A 27,132-nucleotide genomic window follows, 5' to 3' on the forward strand; every position below is an offset into this window, starting at 1 on the left:
TGGGGCTTGGTTAATGTGGCAATAGGACTATACTAGCCCCCAGAGTTTGGAGGGGGGTGGGAAGACCAAGGTGGTAGGCTGGAAGAGGAGGGTTCAGGAGAGGTACTAAGAGACGTCCCAAGCCTGAAACTTTTAGGGCCTATGAGTTTGGGGTCGAGCCCCCAGAACAAGGATGTCCTGAATGCAGACCCTGGCAGCCGGCAGGTGAAGGGCAGGAAAGCTGATTTCTCATCTGCACTGCCCTCCAGAGAGAAAAGACAACCTTGCCCCTCTCAGCCCTCCCTCCTCAGTCACCACCATCACACCCTGCTGACCTCAGCGCCCCAGTGCTTTCCTACTTTCCTTCTCCCATCAACCTCTCTTAGGTGGGAAATCAGCCCCTTCTCCCCCTGCCCAGAGTCCCAGAAGCAACGCACAGGAAGCAGGAACTCAGAGGGATAGCACAGCCATCTTGGCAAAAGCATCTTTGGGTGTGAGGGCGCCTCCCTGGGACCAGTGGGGAGGAGGAAGGAATCAGGCCCAGGCAGTCCTGGGGCAGGCAGTGAGGTACACGCCCCAGGAGGGCTGAGGATGGGAGGCAGGCGGGGCGGGTGGGAAGGAGGCCACAGAAACTGTGCCGGGAAGGAAACGGGTTCTTTGTTTCGCTGTTGCGTCTAGATTTTTTCTGTCTCTGGATTGTAAAAAGCTGCTCTGGCGGCCTGCCCACCCCGGCTGGGGATGCACATGTACACAGAGAAGTCCTGGCTGCCAGGGCCCAGCGACGCTGCTTTGCTCCGGAGAAAGTCCGGGCTGGCCAGGCCGCAGGCTCCCGGTGGCTTCAAGTGATGAAATTTTTTTTGTCTTTTTTTTCTTTTCCATTTTGTTGAAATATTTACAGCAATGGGGGAGGAGGAGAGAAAGGGATAAGAGGGCCCCCAAGGGAAAGATCCCAGCCCAGGACCCACTCCCCAGGGAGATCCAGACCCAAAATCTGCTCCCCAGATAGCCGAGCCCACAGGACCGGGCACTGCCCAAATATGGCCACCCCTGTGGGCTGGGGACCCTTTGGGGAGTTGTGCTTCATCAGGAGTCACCCCAAGGGAGGGGGTCATTGGGTGCACTGAGGGCTGAGGGGAGGCTTGCTAGGGAGGCAGGGACCAAGAGCAGAGGGAAGGAGCTTCAAGAAAGTTCCATTTTAAATCACCAGCCACATCACCCATTCCTCTGGCCCTGGGGTTTTCTCCCAGGCCAAGGCCCTAGTTTCCAAGGAGCAGGGAACTGCAGTGCAGGAGCAACCTGTAGACTGTCCTTCTGCCCCCTTTGCTCCCTCCTGCAGCTGTAGCATTTCTGGCTGTAGAAAGAGGAACAGCTGATTGGTTCTCTCCAGTGGGGCCCTTGGCCCAGGGAAACTCAAGCCCTTGTTTCCCTCATTTCAGGGGGGCCATGAAGAGCGGGGACTGAAGGAAGTCAAGAGTGAGCCACACAATTCCAATTTCTCCTTCTTCACCTTCCCAGGCCCTCTGGGCCCCTCCTCACAGTACTTCCCCCAAATAGAGCTGGTGCAGCTGATGGGAAACCCTGTCTGTGAACCCTGCACCTCAGACCCCTGAGGCAGAGCCTGAAGGACCTGGAGGGCCCAGGGCTGAGGGGTGCCTGGAGAGAGTGGCCCATCAGTCACTGCCTCCATCAGTCTCCACCTCCCAACCAGAGCCCCACCCAGGGTCCCCTCCCTGGCCCGGGTCCCCAGCCCCTGGTCCTTGAGGTCCCTCAGAGACTGGTGACCAGTTGCATCTGCCCATCCCCATCGGGCCCCGGCCCCTCGAGGCCTGGGGCTGCCAGGTAGCCCTCATGGCTGGGCCGCCGCACCTGGTAGTAGCCCTGCAGGGGGTTCCTGGCCACCAAGGCCGGTGGGCGAGAGGTGTAGTAGATTTCAGGGGGGCCTGGGGGTGCAGGTGGGGGTGGGGGCAGGGCCTCGCTGGGCCCCTCGGGGCTGCTGTCCGGGTAGGAGGGCGAGTCCCGCAGGTTAGCCCCACTGGCGTAGAGGGAGTCCCGGCCTGGAGGGGAGGAGAGAGGTCGGCTGGTGGCCCCATCCTCCGCAGTGCAGCTCTCTGACTCGTCCAGATCGCTCTGGTACAGCACCGACTGGGCCCGAGGCAGCAGCAGTGGCTCTTCCAGGGCCTTGTAGAGAAGTTCGATCTCTGCCCGGTCAGCACTACCAGGCCCACCTGCCTCTTCCTCGCCACTGCCCCCTGGCACTGGTGGCACGGGGGGCTCGGGTGGTGGAGGGCCCTTGGCCCCGCTGCCGCCACCCCGCAGGTTGTTGTGCACCAGCTCTGAGATGATCATCTTCTCGAAGGCTGCCGCATCGGCCAGGTTCCGGCCTCGGGGTGGTTCGGGGGCCCCATCCCCTGGAGGGAAATCCCCACTTCGCAAGGAGTAACTGTTGTTGAAGTTGCCGTTGAGGGGTAGCGTGTCCATACCGCAGGCTTCCCGGCCTCCCAAGGGGTGCTCTGCAGGGCAGAGGGCTGCTCAGGAGGAGGGCCGGGCTGCGGGAAGGGGCGCCTGCTTCATCTGGTTTTCTCTGGGCTCACCCCTGCCCCTGGCGACTGGGGTCTCCTGTTCACTCTCCTCCTCATGGGCAGTGAAGATACCAGCCCAGCAGCAAAGTGGTGGAAGCAGGGGTGGGGACTAGATCCCCAAGGGTCCCCTCCCTGCTGGGGGCTGAGACCCTCAGCATAGTGTGGAAGATGACTGTGGGGGGCGGGGGTTGGCTATCTCCTGTGCTGACCCTCATCCCAATACCCAAAGGCCCAAAGGCAACACCATCCAGCCAGTTGCCAAGCCAGAAACTACGCATGTGTCAGGGGTGCTCCAAGTTCTCCTCCCCAAGTGAGGCCATCTGAGGAGGCCACCATCATGATCCCCTCTGGCCTTGGAAATGTTACCAGGAAAGAGTCACACTTACTGGGTTCCCGGTAGCTCCCTGTAGGTGCCAGCCAGAAAGGAAAAGAGAAAAGGTGAGAGTGGGCTTGGAACAATGAGTCCAGGTTTCAATTCAGAAGACGCAAGGGTGCCCCAGGAGAGACCCATTGGATGCCCCAGGCAGGCCCATGTTCCTCAACCTGGGCAGTTGCCCTTCTTTGGAACCCAAAGTGCTCTTACCTGGGGAGTTGAAGACAGGGGGTGAGGAGGGATTAAAGCCTACTGACTCGGCGATGAGGGTATTGTAGGGGCTGGTGCCCCCACGGGGCTGCAGCACGGGGTTGGTCAGCAGGTGGTTCCCCATGGTACCTGCCCAGGAGTCGAGAGGTCAAGAACCCTGAGACATAGACCCCAGGATCTTGGGGGGGACTGGAGCTAGGGGAAGGGATGCCTCTCACCTCGGTTCAAGGTAGGAGTGCTGTTGATGTCACCCGCCATGAAGGAGGATTCCGTCTGTTTCCTCACGGTGTCATTCCACATCCTCCGGATTCGGCTCTGGGGACACAGCCCAGTCATGAGGGGGCCCCTGGGCTGCCCACCCTCCAGGGTCTATTTGAGAGCACTCCTATAATGAGTGCCAGGGCCAGGACCAGGGCCTCTCGGGCTCTCAGATCCAACACCCAGTCTCAGGGAGCCCTGTCTGGTACCCCGGCCCTAGCCCGGATACCTGAGTCCCTGTGTAGTAGCGGGTGTTACTCCGCATGGCTGAGGTCTTGAGTGAGCCGTGAGCACCCCCAGGCGGGGAGCGGATGCAGCAGTAGGAGTGACGCAGGCACTTGCTGTACTCCTTGTGCACCTAAGGGAGGACATATGGCTGGCAGTGGCCTCGGGAGTCCAAAGCCCCAGCTTCCCAGGGCCTCAGAAACCTCTTTTTGTCTTCTGTTCCCCAACAGCCAGCCAGCCAGGATCATTGTGGCTCAGGCCACACTCCTTTCTCCACTTCCACCAACAGTTTCTCATTCATTCATTTGTTCATTCACGCATTATCTTTACTGAGCAAATTCTTGGTGCCTGGTCTAATCCTGACCCTGGCGATAGTGCATGATGAATCAGAAACGAAGTCCTACTGCTTAGAGCTGGTATTCAGCAGACAGAGAGCTAAGGTGAGTGCAAACATCAACACATCATGCAGTGTGCCTGACGGAGCAGGTGCTTCAGAGAGAACTATGGCTGGGTGGGGGGTGGCTTGGGATTTAAATTCATCAGGGGAAGTCTCACAATGAGGGGGACATTTTGGCAGAGTGGAAAGAAATGAGGCAGCAGGCCTTGCAGCTATCTAGGAGGAGAAGGGACATGCTCTGAGAAGAGCCTATGTCAAGGTGTCCTGAAGCGCAGTGGAGAGCACAGCTGGGGTGGGGAGGGCAGGGAACAGGCCCAGGTTGGAGCTCAGGGTTCCTAAGAGGATGTCACTGTCACTATGAGGTGGAGGCTGTGCAGGGCACTAGCTTTGACTGTCATGGGGGCCATGTAGGGGTGATAGTGATGGGGCGATTAGTCATTTTTGTGTGGAGCAGGGACAGAGTCAACCCTGCAGCCAGGACTCTCGTGATGGCTGACCTTTCATCCTCCACATTAACCCCACCCACCTCATGGTCCCGGCCCAGTCCAGCAGTAGCCTGCTGGGAAACCCCTCCCCGCCCCCCACAGCTCCACCCCTCTCCGCTGCCTCCAGGACAGTATTCGGACTCTTTTGGCTCAGTTTCCCTGGCTTTAGTCTGGAGACTAGTGTCTGGATGCCCTTCTCTACACTCCTCTGCTTTTGTCAGCTCCGTCATGTGTTTTTATGATTCAGATTTTAAAAGTAAACTTTCCATCACAAGTTTATCCCAGCACTATTGAAGTAGGAGACATGCAGTCTGGGAGGTCCCCACAGTCATCTCCCTACCACCTACCTGCTTTGTGCCCCACATTGCCACCATGACCCTGCCTTGTGCTCTCCCAACCCCCCCAAATCTGCCTGCTTTCTTATTTCTCCGGGACACAGAAACTTGCTCTTTTCCAGAATCCTTTTCACCCCTGGCTCATCCCCCCAACCCCACGTCTGTGGTCTTCTCACAGCAGACATAGGTTCCACTGCAGAAAGCTGGCCCCTGGGTCCCTTCCTGATCTCACCTTCTTCTGTAAGGCGCAGTGAAAAACAAAGATGAAGACTCCCTGGAAGGCGTTGAAGGTGGTGAAGAGATAGGCCATGACCACTGACTCCTTGTTGATGAAGAGAAGGCCGAAAGCCCAGGTGAGGCCCAACAGGAAGAGCAGCGCAATGGCCCCCAGGGCCCAGGACCTGGGGAGGAGAAGGGAGAAGGGACATCCAGGTCCCCGTCAATGGAGACAACCTCCCCAAAGCCTTGCTGCATGTCCCTCTTTGGGTCAGGCGGGCCTAGATGCTGTTGGCAAAAGACCCACCTGAGGTGAGTAGGCTGAGGGGGACGAGGCCGGTCAGTGACACTTTAACCCAGCCTGGGCCTGAGGGCAGGCAGAGATCAGGGTCAGGGTATTTGCAAACAGTCATTCCCCTCAGCTTCTTCATCTTTCATGTATTTCCAGAGCCCTTAAACGGTATTTTTCTGTCTTTTTCTCTTTAAGATACCCTGGAAATGGACTCACCCTTTTAAATTTTGAATTGCCTTGCCCTAAGCAGTTATGCCCCTGAAACTGTTACAGGTTGATGTGCTATTGTTTTCTAATACTTGGTAAGTGGCTGCATAATGAACACAATAAAACAGCCTGTGTCCTTATAATCACACTGTGTGACACCAGAGGTGAGAGCACAGCATTTTAGGAAACCATGGAAGAGGCCAGCCACTGTGTCTGTGTGTATGTGTGTGGGGGGCAGGCATTAGAAGCAGAGGTGCAGGGAGGGCAGTGCTCACTTAATGTTGTCCAGGCGACTGGAGTCAGGCTTGAGCACGGATGAGCTCCGGATCATCTTGTGCAGAGTCACCATGAGAAACACCAGGTTCACCTGCGGGAGGGACAGGCAGGGGCTTGGCCAGGTCCACTGGCTCCCAGCAAGAGCTGTGAGGCCACCCCTCCTTTGGGCTTTATCTGGCGAGCCTCCAGAGCCCATGGTCTGACATCACAGCTCCTGGCTGCAAGGACCTGCGTGCTGCGGGTCACAGACCCTCTCTGCTCTCATCTTCTGAACTGGCTGCTCAGTTAGAATGGCTTTCAATGGCTTGGGATCAAGGTCAGCCTATATGAAGGACCGAGACACAATACTGGAGGTACCACCTAACTTACCACAATAACAAAGGAGACCGGCCCAATGAAGCTCCAGATGAAATAATTGTCCACCCTGAGCCAGCAGCTGTAAAGGAAATGAGGCCAGGGTAGAGAGAGGCAGGGCCCTTCCTTCGGTCCCCACGAGCCCAGTGTCCTGAGGGCCCAGGCCTGGGCTACTGCGGGGAGGCAGGAGGAGGAGAGGGAGCCACTCACGCCTTCTCTGTGCCATAGCTGCGGTAGTCGATGGCAGCAGCGATGCCCACCACCAGGGCTGGGAAGCAGTAGCCGCCCAGGTAGTAGTATTTGGTGCGGGAGTACTCGCTCTCGAACACCTCCACCAGCAGCAGGTAGAGGTGAACACCCTCCAGGCACAGCCAGGAGAAAGCGGCCAGGAAGAAGTAGTGCAGCAAGCCGGCAAAGATGGGGCAGGCAATCTGGTGGGGGGATGGCAGAGGTGAGGGGCTGCCCCAGGCGTGACCTTTCCTCCCACCACCCCACACCGTGCCTCGTCCCACCTCATATTGAGTCTTGTCTATCCCAACCAGGAAGAGTAGCTCTGCCAAAAAGAGGTTGATGCACAGGTTCTTGTGGATGGTGTTGCGGTCGGTCTGCAAGCCCCGCAGGAAGCAGAAGGTGGAGATGCAGATGGCCAAGCAGACCAGAGAGATCACGATGCCCACCCAGGTGATGACCGACAGTAGTAGTTCGTTCATACGACCCTGGTACTGGGGGACAGGGGTGAGGGGGTGAGGGGGCACTCAGCACTTCTAGCCTTGCCTGTTGCCAGGCTCACCTTGGACTCAGCCAGGTTCTAGCTGCCAGCTGCTGGCCAGGCTGCAGGCAGTGTGTCCACTGGCTTTCTGCCCCTCAGTGAACCTGCCAGTCCCCACCCCACTGCAGGCGGCACGCTCACTTCCTCATGCTCTGGAAGGCTTGTGGAGTGATGACAAAGGTAACACCAGCTTGGTTCTCCTGAGTGCCTTAGGAGAAGGCGGGGAAGTGACCAGAGAGAACCAGACTCGTGGCCTCATGCCCCTGGCAAGACTGGTGGCCCCCTGCGCCCACAAGCTGGCTTTCCCTGGCACTGCCCATGCAGCACTCTCTATGATGCCATGCAAAGCTGGGCCAGCAAGCGGCCCGCCAGGAGGAGCGGAGTGCCAGCCAGCTTACGATCTCACGGTGAGCCATGAGCACGGCAAAGTTGGTGAGGTGGCTGCAGGCACATGTGGTATGTGTCTTGTTGGACTCCACCAGGCGGCAACCCTGCGTTGACCAGTAGCCCAGCATAGAACGCTCTGAGTAGTTCCAGAAGGAGCAGTTGGCATTGAAGTGGTTCTTGACCTGTTGTATGGTGGGCAGGGGTTTAGATCTGGGGAGTCCCATTCCAGGCCCTGTATCCAACTACAGCCCACATGGGGTATCAGCAGGCATGAGAAGTGCCCTGGACTTCAGGTAACAATCTGAGCTCTCTGGGAATAAATGGTCCAAGCTACTGAAGTGGAGGCTGAGGTGGCTAAGGGACCTTATCTTGGGGTACTTGCACACAGTGGAGGGATACAGGATGCTGGAAGGAAAGGGAAACCATGACTCACCTCCAGATGGGCCACGGTGAAGATGACAGGGTCCATGAGGAAGACTCGGCTGGACTCTTTGTTAATGGATGCAGCGATGACCTGTGAGTTCACCACCAGCGAGGCACCCCCAGGGCCACCTGCGCCCGCTTCACCTGCCAGCTTCACCGTGGCATTCTCGGTTGACAGGAAGAGGCCCAGGTTGTTGTAGAGGATGAAGACAACTTTGACCACCCCTGGGGAGGGCAGGCAGCGGTGTATGTCAGCCCTCAGCCAACACACTGCCAACCATAATGGTCACCCTGGCCCCTGAAGCTAGGCCACGCCAGTGAGGAGGTTTAGGGAATACTTCCATGGGACTCCCTGCTCAGTTACTGGGGTTCCAAATGGCACTGAAGTGGGCCAAGACACAGTTACTGGGTCCGCAGATACCTCTCACTTGCTGTGTGACTCTAAGCAAATCCCTAAACTTTCTGAGCCTTAGTGAACTCAAATGGGATGATTCTCCCTGAGCTGGGAGATCAACCAGGATCTGCATGAGAGCGTGCCCCATAAATGGCAGTGTTCTAGGCTCTGTAGGACTTCAGGAGAACCCACAAATCCCCTGAAATGTCACCAGCCTGAGTGGAAGTCATCTCTATGTGTTTCTACTGATTCCAACCTTTCCTCGATTTCTTCAACTCAATTCAAGAACCAATATTCTATGTAAGTGGGGTGGAGGTGCTGGGGCAGGGCTGGGCACTGACCGTTCCGGCTGTTCTGTTTGATGGTATTGGCGGAGAGCTGGATGGAGTTCTCACTTGGGTACTCCTGGGGGAACACCAGCTCCTGCACTTGACCCTCTGTGTTCAGGACTGTGACTTCCAGGACTGTGGGGACAGGAGACAGTAGAAAATATGTGGCTGGGGTCTGTCCCCATTCAGAAGCTTAACAGAATAAGGCCCTGCAGCCATAGCCCCAAGGTCAAAAGCTGAAGTGATACCTCCCCTGGGGTTTCTGGGCTTGGTGGGTCCCATGGTTCCAAATTTGTGCCCAAGCTTGCCCAGCATTATGCTGATACTCACCCACGTTCTGTTTGGCAGCCAGGAAGCGGGCAGGCTCCCGGACATTGTCAGCCAGCAGGAAGGCACCCTCCTCCAAGACGTCCAGGAGCATGGTGGCTGTGTGTACCTGCTCTGTAGCATTCATGTCTTTCCAAGACTCGAGTGCTTCTGGCCGCAGCAGGTTGTCCACCGTTTCTACCACAGCCTACAAGGGTGGGGCACTATGAGTCTTCCCACCCCCAAATCTTCCAGTTCCTTAGGTTGGATATTGAATTTTCTCCTTTCTGCCTGGGGGTTGCCCAGGAGTGGCCAGGGCTGTTCTAACCCCCACGGGAGGAGCCCTGCTGGGCCTCACCTTGATGTAGTCCTTGCAAGTTCTCTCCCGCTTATGCATCTGGGGAAAGAGACAGAAGTGATCAGCCTACTCTCCTAACCCAACACTCATGTTTGAACCCCCGAGAATTTGCTCTTTGGCATCTCCTGTAACTTGGGCTGGGCCATTAGCAAGAGCTGTTCCTAAGGGATTCCCCAATCCTCAGGACTACTTAGGAAGGAGGGAGCACACCCCCCGCCACCCAGCATAGGTTCTGTAACAGCCAGGGCCACCTTGTTATAGTTCTTGCCAGCTGACTCTCGCTCGATGGGCCGCAAGGCCTGTAGCTGGGCATCCAGGATGTCCAGCAGCTGTTCCATCAGCTTCACGGAAGAGGACACGTCACCGGCGTAGATAGAGCCGCGGGTGTGGCGAGCCAGCTCGCTGGCGATGTTGGCTGCGTTCTCCCCGCTCTTAATCTGCATGAGGTTGGAGTGGGGCCCCAGCTCTGTCAGGACTATTTGGTTTCCCCCATGGTCCCTTTTTACACATGCCGGGCTGTTAGGCCCTCTCTTCACTACCCATTCTCCCTGTCTGCCCTCTCCCTCCCTCTGTCCCTGCTCCCTCTGTAGGGCAGGGAGGGACCTGGCCCACTATGGTTATGTAGGCCACCAGTGGTCCAGAATCCCAGACCTGCCCCACCATGGTCTGTGTCTGCCTGGGGCCCGGTGCTCAAGCAAATGTGCCTGTCTTGGGGGTGGCGGCTGCTGGTACCTTCTGGGCCACCTGGTTGACCCAGGGGGAGGTGCAGTTGCTGAGGTCAGGGCCCCGGGGGTTCCAGAGCCCCAGGGCTGGTAGACACTGGAAAGAAGCAATTCCTGCAGGGACAGACGGACAGGAACAGAGAAGAGGGCCACAGGAAGGAGAAGTGGGTGAGCCAAAGCAGGGGGAGGAGATGCCAGAGAGGGGGACAGTGGGTGAGGAGAGGGATGTGGGGAACATGAAAGAACAGACATGAAGCGGGCCAGACAAGCAAGAGTGGTGTCACTTTGAGGTGACATAAGCCACCCTCATTTCCCTAAGTTCACCCTCTTGCCTCCCCTCAGGCTTTGCTACTAGAAAGTGAACCTCCCAGCAAAGCCAATCTTGGAAGTCCTCTCCAAGAAGTTTCTTCTTACCCTCCCCTGAGGTCCCTGGAGTACATGAGCCCAATCCCCATCCCCTTCAGCACTTCAGATGCTCTGTTCTGCCCTGGGCTGCTTCCAAGGCTGATTTGTTTCATACTGAATTCAGGACCCAAGTCATTTCCCAGGGGCGTCCCTGTAGGGTATGCCTCGAACTCTGCACAGAGCAGGTGCTCGGTACTACAGGGAGGGACAGGGGACTGAATGAGCTGCCATTTTGCCCTGGGAGCTGTACTGGGTTCTGGAAGAGTGGTAGATGCCAGGTGTGACGCCTGCCTCCATGGAGCCCACTCTGGCAGGAGAGATGGAGATGAAGTGCACCCAAGCATGTCTCCCATCCCTCCCCTGGTCAGACCAGGAATGGTTGCCCCCAAATCACTGCAGTGAAGGCCACCATCGCCCCTATACTCACCTCGAGTCCCCTTGGGGCAGGGTCTCTCCACCAGCATGCCCTGCTGAGTGGCGGGCCACTGGACCCGCCGTACTTCGCGAGGTTCACAGAAGAGCTCTGGGGACACGTGCAGATTGGGGGCTGGGGGCCGCCGGGTGCTGGGGGCTGGGGCTGTGGCTGGAGGCAGGTCAGGTCCCAGCTGGTTGATGGCACCCACGGGGTGCGTAGTGAGGGGTGCTCGACGGAGTGGGGTGGTAGCTGCAGGTGAGGCCGTGCTGGTGAGGGGTGTGGGCCTAGCGGTAGTAGTCGTACTGACGGGCGGGGATGTGGCTGGGCCTGGAAGATAGAGGCAATATGACACCCTTGCCTACTATAGCAGAAAGACACCTAATCTCCACTGGGTCAGGGAAATGTCCTCTAAAATCTGTCCACTGAGGTCCCTTACATACATGGGTCAGTCCAAAGCACACCTGAGGCCTGAACTATGTGTTAGACAGGCCAGGAAGGAACTGTCAGATCGCTGAACACAGTCACTGCCCGCCCTTATTCCATGCTTGCCCTGCTCAGTCTTCTGGCCATGTACCTTCCCCCATGTCCCTCTCTTGCAAATGAGGGTGGATGAGATTTGGGCTTCCTGGAGCCCTGGGTTTGCTCAGAGCCAGTGTGGGCAGCTGAGAAGGTAAAACCACCAAGAGCTTCACGACCAAAAGTGCACAGCCGCTGGGCGAGGCTGTGCAGCTTGGTAGTTAAGAGCCCAAATCCTCAAGTGAGTTAAGCCCCCACCCAGTTTCCTCATCTGTAAAGCAAAGAGTAACAGTCCTTCTCATTTATTGCAGAAGCCTTAACAACTGCGATGCTTTCCACAGTGCGTTAAGTACCACGTGAACCCCAACTGCAGATCCCCCAGAGCTTACAGAGCATGCCCCCCACCCTGGGCCCTGGGCCGGGGAGCAGAGCGCTCACGTGCCCTCCTCACCGGCACTGGGGTCGGGAGGCCCGAACTCCAGGCTGTAGCGCACCACGAAATAGTTGTTCCAGACATAGAGCTGGTTGTCGCGGGGGTTGTAGTCGACGGAGGAGACGAACTGGTAGGGGTTCGGGAAAGCCAGGCTGACCGGCTCCTCGCGGTTGGCGTTGGTGTTGAAGGCGTAGTCCACGCGGTTGCCGGCGGCCTCGCTGTCGTCGTCCACGTACACAGACCGCAGCACGTAGAGGACGCCGCACACCATGAACGCGTTGGACGCCGAGCGCTTGTCGTACCCAGTCTCCCAGGTGCCCTCGAAACGCAGCGTGTAGGGATTCAGCTGGCTCACCACCAGCCGCCCGTTGTTGCCCTCCGTGGCGTAGATCACCCACAGCCCGTTCTCGTCCACCGCCAGGTCAATGTCGGTCTTGCCACCCCAGCGGTACGGGGAGGTGTCGTGGTAGTTGGCGGTGTTGATGACCGTCTCCCCGCTCTTGATGCGCGTGCGCAGGTCGTACTTGACAATGTTGCGCGTGCGCTCCTTGTTGTAGAAGACGGCCCCGTCGTAGACCACGAAGCCCGTGCCGTCCACGCGGTTGGGCAGGCGGTAGGTGGTGGTGTGGCGCGCGGCCACATAGTCCTCCCAGGAGGCGTACTCGGTCAGCGTGTCGGTGCGGTAGGGGATCCAGGGCATGACGTAGATTCGGTCGCCCGCCTGCAGCGGGTCCTTGCACCACGCCCCAGACTGGTGCTCTGACTCATGCGTCGAGGTGGGCTCCAGCACCTTCTGCAGGGTCCCTGGGCACACGAAGACTGGATGGGGGCGGTGGGAGGAGGAGTGGGAGCGAGGGGAGGGGGAGTGGGGGAGAGAGAGGCAAGTTGGTCACGCGGCTGGGGGGAGCCAGGTCGTCCCCTCCTGCTGCTGCAGTCACGGTTGCTTGGTAGGGCTGGTGATGGGAAGGGGGTTTCCAGGCTGGGACCCAGGCCTCACCCAGCTGCCCCTCTCCCTGGAAATGTCAACCCTGGAGGCCAGTAAGAGCAGGGTTAGTGGGGGATAGATGGTGCCCCTCTTTCCTTTCCTGGCTGCTTGAGACCCCACAGGCTGGGGTAAGGGGGTTGGCGAGAGCCCTCCCAGATAGTTCCCTGTGCTGTAAATGGGGCGGAAATCTTTCCACGCCGCAGTGGCTGGCAGCTTGGAGGTTCCAGGGACTCAGCACCCCACCCTTCGCCATCATCTGTACCCCACTACGGAAGAGCTAGGGTTGAGGGTCCCATCCTTCACCAACCACACCAGGACACACACATAAAAATTTTAACTCCACTTTCTTCCTCCTGCAAAAACTGCAAGGTAGAGTGATGTTTCAGGCACCACTGTGGATGTCAGGTGTACCCCCTACTCCAGGGTGGGGGAAGGCACCCTAGGTTCCCGATGCAACCTGTATCGTAGCCCCCTCCAATACCCACACAACTGGTATCCGCCTAGGAGGAGGAAGGGCTTTTGAAAAAATCCAGCCCCTCTCTGAGGGCGCCTAGCCCTGCTCCCAGCCGGCAGGGTCTCTCGGGGTTTGTTCAGCAGCAGACTGACACTGGTGCACAGGGGTGGGGGGTGAGGTCATGGGGAGGGAGGGGACGCCCAGGAGAATGGGGGAGGGTAAGGAGAGCTGCGTGGAGGGAAGAGAGACAAGGTGGGGGGGGCCTCAGCAAGGTCCTGGCTCCGAGGGAGGCACACTGGAGACCACCTGGGAAGAAAGGGTTAGTGCTGGCGAAGGAGAGAGGGGGTGAGCAGAGAATTCACTCCAAGGCCCGGCCCGACTGAGGGTCCCTCGGGGAGCAGTCCCAGGTCCAGCTCAGAGAGGGGGCAAGGGAGGGAACCGGGTGCTAGGATAAAGACCCAGCCCGCCCCAGCCAGGCCCCCCCACCTCCCCTGCCCCGGACCCCGATTTACCTGCAACCATCCCCGGCTCGGGAGGAGGGACCAAGGCAGCGCTGATGTCAGAAAGGTGGGGGGCCCCGCCCCACCCCCCCATTCCCTGAAAAGGAGGAAAACCTCAACTGCATCTCATTGGCCGCCGCTGGCCTGCCCACCCTTGCCCCGTCACATCCCAATGCCACCTACTCCTAGCCGCCCCCTCCTGACCTGGTGGGGGTCTGGACTCTCCTGGTCAGTATGGCCAGGGTTCCTGCCTCCTCCCAGATTGCTGATGTCCAGATGCCCCTCCGCCCGTCCATCCCGGAGGGCTGGAGCCTCCCTCTCACCTCCCAGCTAGCAATACCCATTACAGGCCAGGGGGAGGGTTTGCAGTGAATTCTCTGCTCCTGTTTGTCTTGTCACCAAAGAAGCTGGCCCCTGGGGAGTGGGGGAAGGCTGGGACCTGGCACAGGTTTAGGGGGCAGCCCTAGTGCCAAGAGGGGCTTAGTCAGGATCCACCCCTCATGCCCACTTCTAGCCTCACTCTTCAGCAGGTTAGGTGGAGGAGGGGTACCAGTTTCTCTTTCACAGCATCACAGACAGCTTGGTCCAAGGGACCCCAGGCACAAAGCAGTCAGGAGCTGTTCTAGAGAAGGAGGGCCTGGGTACAAAGGAGGGTGGGACCCAATCCTGGCTTGGACTGTCTATCTCCCAATCCCCCATGCCCTAAGGGGTTGGCCTATGCCTCCTATCCAACACACCTGACCTCCTGCGTCTGCCCTCTCCCCAAGTGGCCCCTGCTAGCTCTGTAGCCTTGGAGCAGAGTGTCTGGAGTGTTTGTGTGCAGAGGAGGGAAGGGGTGGGAGGCTTAGAGCCTGGACTGGTCAGGTGTGGACCAGGGGGCAAGGGGGCAAAGATGAGGAAGGGTCTACCTGAGGCTTTTGACAGCAAGGACCCCTCTCTAGCACCAAGTTTCCAATACTTCCTCTTCCTCTGTCCCCCTCCCCCCACCCCCTCCCCCACCTGAAGAAAAAGATCCAGGACTGCAGAATCCAAACCACCAGCGGCCTGCAAGAAGAGTGGTGCTGGGCGGGAGACTCCAGAAACAAGAGGGAAAGAGTGTCGGGGTGCTACTACCCAGGCCTCTCTGAGATGGAGGTGGGGCAGAAGGAGGGGAGCAGCTTGGAGGGACCCTAACCCACCTCCCTCAAAGGGGATGCTCCAAAGACCACCGTAATTTCAAGGTAGAAGCCTTCTAGAAAGGCTGACTCATGCAGCCCTGCCCCCTGCTGTCAAGTCTCTGAGCTGTCATTTTTCTGAAACTTTTGGGGAGGAAGTAACCATCCCCAACATTCCACCCAGAAGCCCTGTGGCTGTAAACCTCTGTTCCCACAAGCCAGTTCCACCCACCGTGGAGTTAATAGTTAAGAAATTACGGTGCTCCAGGAAAACCCCAGACCCAGCCTAGACCTCCCCACACCCACTCCCTGGTCTCTAACCACGACAGCCCAGAAGAAACCCTGACTGCAGCTTCGCAAGTGTTTCAGACCAGAGAAAAATGCTCCCCCACCCCTCGCTCCCCACACCATGAGGCCCACCCCCAGCCCCTGAATCCAGTTTGGCAGGCTGCCTTCCCAAGGCTGGGGGACAGCTTTCACCCCCCCTCCCTGGCTGGCCCCCCCAGCTGGTCAAGAATGGGGGTCAGGGCAGGGGAACTGATGCTCTGTGCTCCAAACAGCTCTGGGTCTTGGAAACGCCAAACCAGAAAGAACCAGGAGCCCAAGAGAGGTGGAATCTGCTCCCCAAAAGGAAAACAAAGGTGTCCCCCTCCATTCCACCTCCCCCCAAACCAGATTACAAAAGTTGGGGGAGGAAGAAGAGAGGAGAGAGATGTCTCACCAGGCTCACCCCCAACCCCCTAGTCAGGAGCCAGGGAAGGGGTCCCTCCCTCCCCACCCACCCCAGATGCTTACACACTTTTCCTGAAGGAGGCAAAAGAAGTGTGAGAGAAGGCCAGGTCACCCGCAAGGGCCAGGGACTAGGAAGGGGAGACAAGGAGAGACAGAGAGAGAGAGAGACAGGGTGGGGGGGCAGAGAGAGAGAGAGGTCCTGCCCGCGCTCAGAGAAGAGCTTCCTCGGGTGTCTGCAGGTGGAGTGGCCATGGCAGCACCAGGGCTGACCCCACCAGGAGGACACCCGGGGTGGGAGATATCATATCGACTGGACCAAGTTGGGGGGGAGAAGAAGGGGCTGAGAGGGGAGGGTGGGTCACATAAGTATGGTACAGGTAGAACAAGGTGTGAGTTAGGGGTTAGCATTGGTAACAGTCCGTTTACCTTTCTGCTCCACTTCTACTTTAAGCATCGGAAGAGAGAGAGAAAACAAATTGAAAAAAAAATGTGCAAGAAAAAAAAGAGAAAAAAAAGAGATTAAATTGCTTTCGTTTCTTTTCTGCCAACATGCCCCTTTTTGCTTTCCTTCCTCACTCCTGTTTCCCCAACCCCGAAAGATAGTATTAGCTCAGCCCCCACCCCCAAGTCCCTTCCTCTGGGGTAGGGTGGGGGCGACAGGGTGTCAGGGAAGACAGTCACAGGGAGGGGGAGACACTGGAGGACAGAGACTGAGAGAGACATGGGGTGGGGGGTACAGGCAGGCAGGTGGATCAAGCCCTCCAATGGGACGGGCCTCCCTCAGTGCTGTGGGGGCCCAGGAAGGGGAACCCCCAGCTGGGGGTGGGGCTCTGGTTGGGGGTGGGGCACGAGGGGGGGGAGTGGGAGATGGAGGCACCACTCAGATCCCTCCAGCCCTGCTGCCCTCATGCTAGAACCAGGGACTCCAAGAGAGGGGGTTCAGTACCTCCCGTGGCCTGGGTACCCAGAGTCAAGAGCAGGGGCTGAACTCCTTCCCTTCCTGTGCTGGCCTTCCCCAAGTCCAGCTGAGTACCTCCCAAGCCTCCCAACCCAGAAAAAGCCAACACAAAGAGAGGGTAGCAGACTGGGACACCGAATGGTGGAGAGGGGACAGGCACACCCCTCAGGGCCTCAGAGAGCCAGGGAGGGGGAAACAGAGGCAGTGGGGTAAGAGGCTGGGGTGGGTGGACGTCACAGACAGGGTGGGACAGTGGGTGGGGGCACATATACGCTCCCCTGGGGCAGGCCTGAGGCTCAGTTTCTCTGTGTATCACCCCCCTGGGACCCAGGAGCTGGGAGCTCCACTGCCCACCGGTGGCACCTGGGGGAGGAAGGAGGCGCGGTTAGACTGTGCTCAGCTGCAAGGCAAATCCAGCATTAGTTGGGCCTGTCCAGTGTGTGGGGTTCCACACCCTACTGCTTCTTTCCCATGGTGATCCCTGCACCCACCCCTGACACGCCTGCACCAGCACTGGGGTCACCCCAGCCTTTGAGGCCCAGGTAAGATGGCTGCCCAGGCCCCCCTCCTTCCAGGCCCCAGGCTCTGTTCCTTGTCCCTCAAGGAACCTCTCCCCAGGGCTCCCTTTCCTGCACTTCACTGGAAGCCGAAGCAGGGGGTTCCACAGGGGCAGTGTATGGCTCCTTCCCAGTGCCTCATCCAGGGCCTGGCACACAGGAGGTGCTCAGTGACATTTGGGGGACAAGTATGTGCCCGGCCTCCCTGTCCTCTGGCCTCACTTCCATCACCTTTGTAAAACAGCCCTCTTCTTTAGAATCAGAAGCTGATTCTGCCCCCTGCTCTGCCTGTCCAGGGAACAAATGGCCTGCTGTACCCCCCACATTCACCAGAGAGAGAGCGAGAGAGAGAGAGCGAGAGAGAGAGAGAGAGAGAGAGAGAGAGAGAGAGAGAGAGAGAGAGAGAGAGAGAGAGAGAGAGAGAATCATGCCTCCCACAGGGCTCAGGCTAGCTCTCCCCCATCAGACTGGGGATCACCCACTCCTTGGGCTGACCTGCCCTCCATGCCCAAAGCCCTTGGACTCTGTGGGTCATCCCCCCCAGCCCACACTCTGGGGGCTGAGCTACAGGAGATCTTGAAGCCACTCTCTTTCCTGGGCATTCTGATGTTTTTCCTGCTGTTTTACCTGCCTGGTATCCACTTGCTTTGGATTCCACTTGGCCCAGGGGATTTTCCCCCTGCCCCTTATCTCAGAGCCTGCCTCATTGCTAAGGATCACTAAGAGTAGTCACAACAAAGCAATGGCACAAGTGTATGAAACCCTGCTAGGCACTCTGAGGGCAGCTTTTCCAGAACCCTGTCTACAGATGGGGCTCAGTGAAGCAACATGGCCAAGGCCACATCACTAGCAAAGAGGGGCACCATTTCCATCACACAAGAAGCTTACCCACATTCTCTCTACTCCTGGCAGCATCCCAGGGAAGGTGTTTGACTCCCTCCCCTGTCACGGACGAAGATACCAGCTGAGGTAGCCTGGAAGGGCCTTGTACCATTACTGAGCACATCTTGAACCAGCCTTGGGGCTGGGCGCTGGGGGGTGAAGATGACGCCTCTGCCCTGTGGAGTGCACACCAGTACCCTGCCACCGAGGGCAGGCTCTGTGGCTGACCCTGGGCCAGGGGCTTTGCACACATGAGCTCCTTGACTCTTGCCTCCTTCTATAGTAGTCTGAGAAACGAAGTCCTGTGCTCAACTTTCAGAGCCAGAAAATTCAAGAGCCCGGGCTGAGCCTGGAACCCAGTCTGATTTTCCCGTTGTGCTATGCTGCCATGCTCCCGCCCTCCTTCCCTGCTGCCCCAGCGGCGGGAGTGGGCAGTGTCCCCAGTGCTGTGGGGGAGGCTTCAAGGATCATTTGGGTGTTCCCCTCAGGCAGTGGCTGGAGCCTCCTTAGGTGGCTGAAAGGAAAGGGGGAGGAGTAAAAGAAGAAAGTTATAGAAGCACATAAGCAATCCATTTCCTAGCGAAGTCACCACCTGCAAGGAGAAATCAAAGGTTGTGGGGCAGGGAGGGGAAGGTTGGGGTGGAAGGGGAGAGGAGGGAGATTCACAGGGCCTCCTGCTCCCCACCCCTGCCTCCCCACATTCAAACACCCCGGTGGCCCTGCCTCCTCCCACCTCTTCCCAGAGGCCCTACCTCTGGTTGGCTAGATGAAGCTGGGGGCCAGGGATATGGAAAAGGATGATGGGGAGAAGGGAGGGGAAAGTGAAGGTAGAGAAGAAGGGTGATATTAAGGGAAGGGTATTGAGGAGGAGAGACCTTGGCCAGATGCAAGAAAGTTGGGCACCTGGCTCCCCAAATCATCTTCCTCTGACTTCCTGGGGCCACCTCCAGTTCAAGATGGTGGCACTTCCTTTGCATATAGGAAATGCTATTATGGTAACAGGCAAACGAGTCAGGGAGTATGAATCTGTGGGATGTGCCTCTAGTCCTACACACCAGATCTGCCACCAAGTCTCAGAGAGTGGCCAGCCTCTCTATGGATATGGAATCCACTTTCCAGGGCTGAGAGGGGACAGGCATGGGGGCATGTGAAGGGTGAGGAGACAAGGGAAAGGAAAGGAAGTTGAGAGAAAAGGCAGGGCGAGTGAGAAAGAAGAGCAAGCATGTAAGGGGGCAGTCAGGGAGAAAAAGGGTATCAGAAGAGGATGAAGGTAGAGGGATTAGTGGACAGTAGAGTCAAGGTCTAGGGAGAGGATAAGAGTGTGGTCTTGAAAGTGTAAAGGAGCCAGGGGCATGTGAAGAAGCAGGGTGAAAAGGCCAGGTAACAAGAGTTGGGAAAGGTGCCCTGTAGAAGGGAACAGTCTGTAAGGGTTGGGGGTGAGGTGGGGTGGAGTGTGGACAAAGGTGTCAGGGAGAAGAGAATGTGAGGAAGGGAGTAGCCCAGGCTATTGCCCTGTGGGCCTGTGAGTGTGTGCATGGGGGGTGGGTTCAAGGTGTCTCCTCCTCACATCTGGGAGGGGGAAGGGCCCGCATCTGCACGAGGAACAAGATGACTCACTGTAGGGGACACAGTCGTACTGCACCTCCAGGTACTTGTAGGTCCCAGGACAGGGGTCAGGAAAGGCATCAGATCCGGCCACCACCACGCACTGGGTGCGGTTGTTACACCTGCAGAGGAGAGACAGGAAGCTGGGAAAAGATAGGCCTAGAATGGGGCGGGGGTGGCCTCCAAGGTCAGGAGAGGAATGGACAGTCCCAAATTGGAAGGGCCAGGGGGCATTTCATGGGTGTTATTTTCTGTTTCCTGTCCATTTTCTCTTTCCCACCAGACAGGGATCTTCTGTGCTCAGCCCCAGTATAGCAGCAAGCTTAGGTCTAGGACATAGGCCCCATAAACAGTGCTTCCCTTGCCACCCTTCATCACCTTTACCTTATTTGAATGAACCGGCGGTACCTTTACATCCTGCTGTTTTTCTGAAATTAATTGTAAGACCCCTTCTTTGTTCAAAGAGGAAGATAAGCGAATCCGCTCATGGGAGGCACAAATGCTATTAATGAAATGCCCACACTGTCTGTTCCGTCTGTGTCCAACTCAGGGCGTCCCATGGATACATCCTGCCCTTTGGACAGCACTGCCGTGAGGATCCACAGCCAGGTGGGAACAGAGCTTTCACCTCATGGTGAAGCAATTTCAGTTCCCCATAGGGAATTCCCCCGAATCCCCCGCCAACTCCTCAGGAGGCTGGCTTCTACGTAATCGGAGGTCTACTTAACAAGAAGATGATTCTCTGCTGTCTGTCAGGGGCTCTGTTCCTGGCATGGGCCAGGTCTTGACCAGAAAGGACAGTGACTAGACCATGGGCATGTAAGAAGTGGTTGAGGGACTTCCCAACAAGCATGGGGCAGAAGGGGGTCCTTTATCTGTCTCCTCAGTCCCACCTTTAACCAGCAAGTGCTCAACACTGAGGTGGCCACCTGGAAAAGGGTTAAGGGTCTACCAGAGAGAGAGAGAGAGAGAGAGAAAGCTGTGGGTGAGGGGCTAATGGGCAAAGAAGAATCTACCCACCTCACCCTCTTCCTTAAAAATACAGCACTGGCTTCAGGAGGCTCAGCAGTTAGCCATGACCCAGCAATTCCATCTTTAGTACATTCCCAAAAGAACTGAAATTTGGTGCTCAAATTTTTACATGAAATATTCACAGCAGCGTCATTCACACATCACCAAAAGGTGGAAACCACGCAAGTGTCCTACTGGTGGACAAATGGATACACAAAATGTGGTCCACCCAGATGATGGATATTTATTCTTCAGTTATAAAAAGAAGTGAGGCCCTGACACACACTACAGCATGGTTGAACCTTGAAAACATGACGGTGAGAGAAGCCAGACATAAAAGGCCACGTTTCATGATTCCATTTACATGAAAGGTCCAGAACAGACAAATCCAGACATAGAAAGCACACTGGTGATTGCCAGGTTGGTGGAAGTGACAGCTAATGGAAACTGGGTTTCAGTTGGGCTGATGGAATGATCTGGAATTAGATAGGGATGGTGGTTATATGACATTGTGAATGTGCAAAATGCCACTAAATGTAAAATGGTAAATTTTATTTCAATATACAGAAAAAAAGGAAACTGCTGACCTTCCAGCTGGAGACTACATTTCTCACCCTCCCTGTGACCAAGTTCTGGTCAGGGACGTGGGAGCAGGCATGCCGTGGCCTTTAAAGGGCTGCTCTCAAGGAGGGAAATGGGTGCTGAGGGTCTTCTTAACTCCTGTCTTGTTTAGGTTGCTGTATTTATTCTGGGGCAGTGGAGTTGTATGAAGAAACTTTAGGCTCAAGACAGTGGAACAGAGGCTGCCTCAAGCTCCCTTGGCCTCAGTAACCGCATTACTCAGCGTCTCCCTATAAGAATCCATGTTCGTCAAAACTGGGCTAATTGCTGTACTAAGTGTTGGGGAGACCGTGGGGGAACATCACAGACTTGGAAGCCAGTGCTGAATGAGTGAAGTGGCAGGAGAAAGGAGGAAAGGGGTTTCCCAAGATGGGGCAGAGCTTGACAAAGGCTGGGAGCCTGGACTGCTGCTGCCCACGTAGGGGTATCAAGAGACAGGAAAGGAGGAAGAGGTGGCCCCAGTCCAGCTCACCCCTTTGAGCTATTGTCTGGAGGTTCTTGGTGCCCAGCCCAGCGAAGCATTCTAGAATTCTCTGCTGGTATTCAAAGAGCTGCAGAGTCAGCCCCAGTCCTCCTTCCCTTTTCACAGTCTTGGGTCCTGGCTTCATTCACCCTGCGCTCTCTCTGGCACTCGGCAACAGTTCAGTGAGTACCTGCTCTTTATCTGTGTGTGGACACAGAGGTGACAGACAAAACTCCCTGCCCCTCATGGGGTGGCCTGGTGAGAGAAAACTGAAAATAAACATGATGAAGAGGGAAAAAATATCTGACAGAAGTATGGATGGAAGTCAGGGCTAGGAGAAAGATATAGCAGGGAAGGGATGAGGAAGTGGGGGATGTGGTTTTAGAGAAGGTGGCTGGGCAAGCTTTGCTGAGAGAATAGTTAGGTAAAAAAAATCCCTGAGTGAGGGGAGGAAGGAGTCATGTAGGGACAGGGAATAGTATCTCAGGCAGGGGGAATAGCCAATGTAAAGGTTGGAGGAAACCCGAGGAGGGAGATCCCTGATGTGTGTAAGGAGGAGGTAGGATGGCTGGAACTGAGAGAGAGAGAATGAATAGAAGAGGTGAGAGCTGAGAAAGGATGAGGCAGAGCACGCAAGGCCTTGGGGAAGACTTGGGCGTTTAGCTCTGAGTGAAGTGGGAACCAAAGGAGGGTTCTGAGCAGAAGGCAATGCCTGGACTCAGGGGATCCCAGTTGCCCTCTTGTGGCTGTGGGAGGAACAGACTGTATCAGGCAAGAAGGGGCAAAGAGCAAAGGTTTGGTGGTGAAGTAGTGGTCAAATGGCTATCATTTAATGAAGAACTGACCAGCTCTTAAGTGGGCGTGAGAGACTGCATCTTTGCGCACCACATGCCTCACGCTGGCATAAATACTCCCTCACACACAAACTCCAACACAATATAGACAGACACATGCTAAGAAACAATCTTGCACACTCAAGCATATGCTCATACTGTTATACTCACACGTGCATACACTTCTGTAGTTTGTGTTTAGATGTTATCGCCTCATGGAAAACTGACTCGATTTCTCAAGTTTGGGTGAAAGAGCTCCTGTGACACCTTCGTCCTGGCCTGACATTTCTTTCATTTGCAAACTCTCACAGCCCCCTGCTAATCTTGGAATGAGCATCTGGAGGCTCATGCGTGTGTGCAAGTATGTGGGGAGGCAGGGCAGGGCACAGGCAGGTCAGGGAGGAGGATGGGCAGGGGACTGGCTCAGTCTTGTTTGCTGTTTGCACAGAGAAATGTGTATAGAATGCATAGAAGGAAGATTTCAGGTGAGTGGGGTGTGCTAGTTGGGGGTAGATGGAGGACGGGAACTTTATTCAGGGACCCCAGGAACCACCACTGCCCACCTTCCTGGGAGCCTGGCAGAGCACAGCCCCTCACCTCTGTGACATGATCTTGAAGGCGTCTGGCAGGTAGCACTGCACGTTCTCCATCTGAAATGGGTCGGCATCGCAGATCTTGTCATCTGTGCGCCCATAGTTGGCGTTCTCTACCATGATGACATCACTGCCTGGGCACCGCAGCTCAATGGGGTAACCTTCGCATGCCAGCTCCCGGCGCATCAGCCCAAATGGGAGCCCGGCACGGCTCAGGCCTGCTGCAAGAGGAAGAGGACATCACGCCAGGCCTAGGGAGGGAAGACCCTGCTGAAGAGGTGGCACCTCTAGTCTCAGTTTCTATATCCATAAAATGGGCTTCTCAGTTACCCACCTAGGTAATTAACATAGTCCAGAGTCTGGCCTTTGCTCCCTTGGGAATTGACCTCCCAGCTCTTGAAGTGTCCTGCCTAGGATCCTGGGCCATGCCGGCTAGTCTGTGCTAACAATTATGGTCCGAAAGGTGTCCCCCCTCCTCTAGAAATCCATATGCTGAAGTTTTAATGCCCAGTATCTTAGCATGGGACTGAATTTGGAGACAAGGTCTTTATAGAGATAATCAAGTTAAAAGGGGGTCATCAGAGAGAGCCCAAAGGCAACACGACTAGTGTCCTTATAAAGCAGGGAAATTTGGAATGATATTGCAGAGGGAAGATGATATTAAGACACAGAGAGAAGAGAGTCATCTAAAAGCCAAGGAGAGAGGCCTGGAATAGTACATTCCCTTTTGGCCCTTCTGTGGGCTAGGTCTCCCAGGCTGTGGCACTTTGTTACAGCAAACCTAGCAACTAGTACATAATGTGATTTTGGGTTTTGTGCTAACAGTTTTGGCTCATGTGTTCTCAGCTGACCTCTGGAGGGGCTAGAGACTCAGCTCTGAAGCCAGCCATGTGGGTGATCAAGCAAGCCTACATAACCGAGACCCAGTAAAGACTCTGGACACCCAGGCTCAAGGGAAGTTTCCCAAATTGGCAGTACTCCAGGCACGCTGTTATATACCACTGCCAGGAGGGTGACACTGCTTGTGTGACTCTGCCCAGGGGGAGCAACTGTAAGCTCTGTGCATGGATTTTCCTGGACACCACCCCCATGTACCTCTACTCTTGGTTGATTTTAAACCATGTCTATTCACTACAGTAAACTGTAACTGTGAATATTACAGCTTTCCTGAATTCTGTGAATCCTTCCAGTGAATCTTCAAATCTAAGTAGACTGTGGGGCCCCAAACTTGCAACTGTTATCAGAAAGGAGGGTGATCTAAGCGCTTCCCAAACTTCACGCCTTCCCATGCAAGGAGCAGAGATGGTATGTGAGGGAATGCCCTTATATTCCTGAAAGAAACTACACAGTCTGGCTTTGCCACTTTCCAGGTGACAGGACAGGTGTGTGCTCCAAACCAGGGCTTCCCACAGTGTGGCCCAGGGACCAGCCAAATCATCATCATCTGGTGGCTGATTCAGAATGCAGACTCTGGGACCGGGTCTCCTGAATCAGAAATTCAGGGATATGGCAAGATCTCTGACTCTATATGCCTACTCAAGGATGTTGATGCCTGCTCAAATTTGAAGACATATTGTTGTAGCCTCTTCAAGTCTCAGTTTCCTAATCTGTCAAATGAGCACCACAGCCCAGGGTCACACTGCCAGAGCTAGAGAATGTTCTGGAAGGAAATGCACACATGATGAGGGCACCGCAGGGAGGGGCCTCCTAGTTGTCACCTGGAAAACCTTCCAGGGCCATATTGATAATGAAAAAACATCAACTGAGCAGGGCCACATCCAGGTGAGCTCTAAAAGCTGGACTCAGGAGCCAGGGGTTTAAATCCCAGCCTGGTCACTCCCTGGCTTATGAACTTGTCCAGTCACTGGCCACCTTTGTGCCCTGTTTCCTTCCCTATGGAGTTGACAACTCCCACCTAATAGAGGTGTTGTGAGGATGTACTTGCTGGTACATAGTGAGATGACAGAGTGCGAATTACTGTTGTCATCAAGAGTAGTAAGGCAGCCAGTCTCTGCAGGACAGAGCAGGCTCCACACGATGCATGCCTGCCAGGGAAGCCACCTTCTTGGACCCTGTTCCCAGCCCAGCCTTGCTGGTGCTAGAAGTAAGAGGGGATGCAGGTGGTCCATAGGCTCCACCTATAAGTGAAGAGAGGGTACCAGGGCATGATGGCAGCGCCACCTCATCTCTTCAGTGCTGGCTGTGGGAGCCGAAGAAGGATGGCAGCTAGGCCCCTGGGGTTTTTTGGGGTGAGTCGAGTCTCACTTGGGGGAAAGTTTTACATGTGTTCCTCTAGCACCATCTGCTTCCATGGCTAATTTTAGCCCTTCTCGGGCTGGGAGGGAAGGCTGGGGGTGGAGGGCTGGCTCAGATGGGTCTGGGGGTGGAAGCGGCCCCTCCCGGCCCAGCTGGGGCTGTGGGGCACAACCTGGATAGGCAGAGAAATTGGGTGTCAGATGACCGGAGCAGTGCCAAGACCTCGTGGCCTGGCTGAACAATGTCCCCTCCCTCTGCGTGACTTTCCAGACAGAAGTCTATATGAGAGTTCTAGGGAGCAGGGTCCCCTGCCAGCACCCTCCAGACAGGACTAGGGGGTGAGGGGCAAGGCCTATAGCCCCTTCTCTCTGCCTCCCTCCCTGCTCTGCCCTTGCACCCGCCTGGGCCCACCATGGGGACCGTAATTGAGTAATCATCGAGGGTGGGCGGGCAGGCTCGGGGCACTAATTGTGGCGTGCACAGGATCCCAGGGCCAGCATAGGGCCGAGCTGGGTAATTAGTTGTTTTTAAATAAACGTCAGCGGGCATGCTTTAATTAAGCCTTCTTCCCAGTGAGAGTCTCGGAGATGTAATCACAGAGAGATATTCACAGAAGACAGAAAAACACTGGCTTATCAGGATGGCCTCTCCTGGTCCCATGGGCCCACAGCCCAAGTCCCAGGCTCTGGGACCCCTGGGTGGGGCTGGGGGTGTGATCACTAATCCTTCCTCTGGTCCAGTTCCACCGAGGTCCAGGGTGTGGTAGGGACCATAGTTCTTTAACAAGTGCTAGGGAGATAAGTCAACTTTTTGTTTGCCCTCCCAGCAGGGTTTAGCAGCACCTACCTTGGGTGGCTGAGGTGACCAAGACAGCAGTGATACAGAGACTCCAGAGTGCAGCGGCCAGGCGGGCCATGGTGGCAGCCGGGGGTGTTCACGGGGCTCTCAGTGGCCTGTGCAGGGGGTCTTGCCCCGCATCACCAGGTGGGCACCACGGCCTGACCCACCAGCCTGGGGAGAACAGGGTCAGTGAAAACAGTGCAGGGGCGGACCCCCTAGGGCCCAGGAGGAGGAGCATTTGGGCTGGTCCCCTCTCTTCCTTCAGGCTGCAGACTGAGAGGGGCCCACGCCCAGCATTTCCCTCTCCAGTTGTCTGTGGCAGGAGCCAACCCTTGGGCAAGAAGATGACCCCAAGGCCTCTGGCACACACTGTACACCCCTCAGTACCACCCCAGCAGAACGACCCACCCATTTGGGCACGCAGACCAAAGAGAACCTCCTAGAAGCACCCTCTATGGTCTCAAAGTCCCCATTAGGTGGCAGGGACAGCTCAGCAGGATATCAAGGCTACAGAGACCCTCTGTCACAGGGGAGAAGGGTGCTCTAGATGCCTCTTTGCCATCCCCAAATCCCAATCTTTGCCCATTTGTGCCCATCAAGGAGGAGGCTAGGGCATGAATGGTGTCCCGGGTGGTGGACCCAGGCATCCTGGCTTGCAACCTCCAGGGCTTGGGCAGGAATCCAGGCCCCACCCCCGGCCCCCTGCTTCCTGTCTCTCCCGCTCTGGTAGCTAATTAGAATCCAGCAGGCTGGCGCCACAGCTCAGGGACCAGGGACAACTGAGTCCCCTCTTTCCCCTCTGGAGGACCCTGGGGTAAGCTGGAGACAGGCAGGCGGAGTGAGAGGGGGTTGCTACCCCCTGGAGGCCATGGGAAGATGGAGTAATGAGTACCCCCTCCCCTCCCGCAATCCTCCCTACCCCTGCCTGCCTGTCCCGGAACACAGAGGTTCCTCTGGTACGCTGACTGTGGCACAGCACAGCTCTGACCCATTTCCTCCTCCTCACAGATGCCCCTTCTCCCTTCTTGCCTCAGTCTCCCCTGGA

General features: G+C 56.4%; 1 protein-coding gene across 2 annotated transcripts; it reads right to left on the minus strand.

The window, feature by feature from the left end:
• Positions 1 to 1,746: 1,746 nt before the first annotated feature.
• Positions 1,747 to 26,178, minus strand: ADGRL1 (adhesion G protein-coupled receptor L1; the record flags this gene model as incomplete). Of its 2 annotated transcripts, XM_084249323.1 has the most annotated exons (23): positions 1,747 to 2,489; positions 2,945 to 2,962; positions 3,142 to 3,270; positions 3,360 to 3,456; positions 3,629 to 3,757; positions 5,074 to 5,242; positions 5,832 to 5,923; positions 6,202 to 6,268; positions 6,397 to 6,617; positions 6,699 to 6,908; positions 7,354 to 7,524; positions 7,776 to 7,990; positions 8,501 to 8,623; positions 8,819 to 9,002; positions 9,153 to 9,191; positions 9,404 to 9,589; positions 9,885 to 9,988; positions 10,707 to 11,021; positions 11,662 to 12,462; positions 15,895 to 15,909; positions 19,483 to 19,592; positions 22,996 to 23,209; positions 26,094 to 26,163. In XM_084249323.1, the coding sequence occupies 23 exons, from the start codon at positions 26,161 to 26,163 to the stop codon at positions 1,747 to 1,749; spliced, it is 4,422 nt and encodes a 1,473-aa protein (XP_084105449.1). The 2 variants fall into 2 exon arrangements, with proteins under 2 accessions (XP_084105449.1, XP_084105450.1); XM_084249324.1 differs by lacking the exon at positions 15,895 to 15,909 and having other exon boundaries at positions 26,094 to 26,178.
• Between the last annotated feature and the right edge of the window lie 954 nt (positions 26,179 to 27,132).

Source organism: Talpa europaea (assembly GCF_964194135.1).
Source record: "Talpa europaea genome assembly, chromosome: 12".
Classification (NCBI taxonomy): domain Eukaryota; kingdom Metazoa; phylum Chordata; class Mammalia; order Eulipotyphla; family Talpidae; genus Talpa; species Talpa europaea.